General features: G+C 39.6%; 1 protein-coding gene across 1 annotated transcript; it reads right to left on the reverse strand.

Moving 5' to 3' along the window:
- Positions 1–2,479: 2,479 nt before the first annotated feature.
- Positions 2,480–3,635, reverse strand: LOC102669676 (G-type lectin S-receptor-like serine/threonine-protein kinase SD2-5). The gene is made up of 2 exons (XM_006584309.1): positions 3,143–3,635; positions 2,480–3,054 (listed from the first exon to the last, which is right to left on the reverse strand). The coding sequence occupies exons 1-2, from the start codon at positions 3,633–3,635 to the stop codon at positions 2,480–2,482; spliced, it is 1,068 nt and encodes a 355-aa protein (XP_006584372.1).
- Positions 3,636–4,091: the final 456 nt, after the last annotated feature.

The raw sequence follows: 4,091 nt of genomic DNA on the forward strand, positions 1-4,091 counted from the left end.
GACACAGTCGTGTCCGATGGCACGCAGAGACAAAATTTGGTCATTCTGCACCCTTTTGTCATCCAGAGGCGGCGGGCCCGATGACATGCGGAGACAAAATTTGGTCATTCCGCACCCCTTTGCCATTCAGACACAGTCGTGTCCGATGGCACGCAGAGACAAAATTTGGTCATTCTGCACCCTTTTGTCATCCAGAGGCGGCGGGCCCGATGACATGCGGAGACAAAATTTGGTCATTCCGCACCCCTTTGCCATTCAGACACAGTCGTGTCCGATGGCACGCAGAGACAAAATTTGGTCATTCTGCACCCTTCGTCAATCGTGGCCGACAAGCCCGTTGACACGCGGAGATTTACATCATCTTCCGCACTCACAAGATCTGTCATATTGACTTTTGAGTCACGCTGACGGGCGGAAATACCCGAGTGGTTATCCGTATAAACATTCTTTTGCTATCTGTAAGACAGATTGCTTGATAGCATGCAGAGACTGACATCGTCTTCTGCACCTTTTGTTCCCTCGGGAACAACAAGTCATTTGCATGCGGAGATTTTATGGTCACCCGCGACTCTCGTCAATCAAGAGGAACGAAATTAGTGTCTTATCTTTACTTTCCTTTTATCTCCAATAAAAGACAAGTAAAGAGGGGTAACTGTCATACCCTAATTTCGTCCGGGGACCTTTGCTTGATGACATGCGACCTTTGTTTGGTCCTTGTAAAGTGCTTGGCACCCATCATTAGGCAATTTGTGAAATTCCGGGACATGCCGAAAAACAAAAGAAAATATTGATGCACAATCCGTAAAGGTTCCGTGACACACCGGAAATCAAATGGAAGCATCGTTGCATAATTAGTGAGGTTCCGTAACATTCCGTAAGTCAGAAAGGGGATGATTATGTAATCTGCAAGGTTCCGTAACATTACGGAAAGAAAACAAGTATCGTTACGAAATTCGTAAGTTTCGTAACTTTACGAAAAAAGAATCACCAAAAAAAAGTAGAGGGGGTGTACTTAGTAAAAATGGGGGTGCAAATAGCAACCAGGCCCACTTGGGCCCTCCAGAAGATTCCTCTAGAAGGCTGTTGCTTCTGGAGGAAGCAACCTGGCTCGCCTGGGCGAGCTGGGCGGCAAGCATCTCCCCTATTTTGCTATAAATAGGGGAGGAAGTGAGAAGGAAAAGGGTTCAGCCCCTGAGGCACTTCTCTCTCTTTCGAATTTGCTTGGAAAAATTGTTTCCGTGAGGTAGAGCTTTGAAGTGAGAAGGAAACAAATTTTTTTGTGCACTTTGATAATTTGGATAACATTTAACTAAATTACATACTTATTTAGATTCAAATCTTTGAGGTAGAGCTTTCAGTGCTAGAGCTTGTCTCCAAGGAAGGAGGTCCTGAAACATTTTGTGGATTTTTTATTCGTGCCCCTACAATTCTAGAAGCATGGCCAGAAGTTCAAGTGCTAGCTGATTATCCTGTACCTTCTAGCAGACTGTTGAGTTTTGATTCCTCTATTGAAGACCAAATGGTTAGTTAATAACATAGTTGTCTACAGGAAGCTTTCAGCTTTCCTTCTTATGAATATAAGATTAAAAAAAAAATAAAAGTGCTATGTGTGTGATTTTCTAACTTTTGACTAAATTGGAAATACATGACTGGCTCAATAATAATTTGAAACCAACTTTTAGCTTTCAGCTTTCCTTCTAGCAGCTTGGTATTCACCAACGTTAAACATTAACGCTAACGCGGTCTTATAAAATGTTAGCTTAATAATAATTTGAAACCTTTTACTTTGAGAGAAAGTGGCAGCGGTGCTCTGAAATTGATCCTCTGAGTCTGAGGATACACTGCCTGCTAGTTGTGGAAATTAATCAGCTTTACTACAATGTCTTGTCCCCCCCCCCCCCCATTGTTAATTTCAGCCCTAACTTAATTCCAGTTCCTAATATTTACCCATCATTGTTGATAATCTATGTTGTTTCTTGCAGGAAGTAGCTGTAGAGGTGGTTCAAAAGTTGCAACCACGTGAAGCATCAGCTGTGTTTATTGAGGTGAAATCTGAAAAACCATTTTATCGCATTTTGTTTTGGATTGTTTAGCCTGAAACCTTGTTAGCTGTTACTATAAATTTTTTTTGCTGAAATGTTCGATGTTCTAGTCTACCAGGCATGCCAATATTTTGTATTTAAATTTAGAATCAATTTTAGGCATTTTTCTTTTCTTATATGTACGAAAGTTCTTTGGCAACATCAATAACAACTTCCTTGGTGATACCAAACTCCTTGTATATTTTTCCTGCTGGAGCACTTGCTCCAAATCAATCAATGCCTATGGCCTTTCCTTTGCTTCCAACAATCTTGTGCTTGAGTTAATGACCTCTATTTGTTGCTAGCAATTGCCCCTGCCTAATGATAAATTTGATACCAATTTCCTTAACAACATCCTAAAAATAGACACAAAAAAAAGAAAAATGTTACAACTTCTATTATCTTGGCCCTGAAAGCCGAACAGCAGAAAGATTGGCTTCACTGTTACAATCTGATGGCCCTGAAGAAGTGCCAACCTCACTAGTTGAAGAAAATCGAGAACCTAAGACAAAACAAGTTGGTGGCTTATGAACAGTGCATAAACCCTCTAACATTTGGACAACTTTGGTCATGGAAGGCCTAAGAGACATGTCTTCCTGTATGCACCACAATGCAACATTCCCAACAATGTGAACCCTTTGATCATTTTCATAAGTTTCCACCTTTGAGTCAAGAATCTCTATCACATTCCCTTCTTCCACCATCTTAAAAGCAAAAGATGGGAAATAGGATTTCTTTGAGGTTTCACTGGGATCATAGTTTTTCCTCCCCCCAATGATCTCTAGCAACACCATACCATAGCTATAAACATCACTTTTCTCTAATATGGCACAGTTTGTGATCCACTCAGGTGCAAGATACCCTCTAGTGCCTCTAAGTGTTGTGAAAACATGGCTTTGTTCACATTTCATAAGCTTAGCCAAACCAAAATCAAAAACCTTGACCTTGAAATTATCATCTAGGAGCATGTTTTCTGGTTTGATGTCACAATGAATAATGTTTGAGTCACAATCCTCATGTAGATAAGCAAGTCCTTTTTTGTTCCAAGTGCTATGTTATACCTTGTATCCCAATCCAACACAAATTCCTCTTTGGTCTTGTTGAATATCCATTTATCCAATGAACCATTAGCCATGTACTCATAAGCAAGAAGTCTATGTATCGTAGAAGTTTGTCTTCAGGATGCAAGTTTGCCATTACATGGACTGATCCACTTTGTATACTAGCTTCCTCATTCAAATTTATAACTTTTCTTCCTTCATGCACAATAGCCTGTTCTAGTCCTAGTCCAGAAGCTATGTGTTTCACTCCCATGATGTCATCCTTCGGGACCAGTTTCATCTGTATATTTGCATCATTTTTTACATTTTCCAAAGGTAATTTTATGGATTGAAGACTAGTAGTGCATTTGAGACCTATCAGTCCTAACAAGATCAGTTCTTCTTGCCGAAGTTGTTCTCCATCTCTTTGTGTATAAGCAAAAGCAATTGGCTTAAGGCCAGACTCCCCCATCTGTTGAATCACTTGGGCAACTTTGATCTTCTGATTTTCCATGGCTTGTGTGGCGTTTAAAAAAAATTAGTTTTACACATGAAATTAAAAATAAAAAAGGAACCTTGGAGTGGCTGTTTTAATTGTTTAAAATTTGGCAGTACTTGGAGATGGTTATAACTTGAACTGCTTTCTAACCATGAATTGTATGTGTCTAATAAAATGTATTCAAGTAAATTAATTAGTTTCCTAAGATTTTAAACGCATGGTATTTATTTCTAAATACATTGACCGAAAAGTTGTATCCTTTGATTTTGTGTTCAGCTGTTCATGGGGATCCATGCTTGGTAACTTTGTCTGAAAATTATGACATATAAATTCCCAAATGCCCAAGAAGAAAACCAGCTGAGAGGGTGTTAAGATACTAAGACCATTTCAGATCTTCTTCTTCTACTTGTAGAGGCATTTGATCAGCATCTTTGTTGATGTTAACAACCTTCATAGACTTTCCCACCCCCA

This window comes from Glycine max, chromosome 7 (assembly GCF_000004515.6).
Source record: "Glycine max cultivar Williams 82 chromosome 7, Glycine_max_v4.0, whole genome shotgun sequence".
Classification (NCBI taxonomy): Eukaryota; Viridiplantae; Streptophyta; class Magnoliopsida; order Fabales; family Fabaceae; genus Glycine; species Glycine max.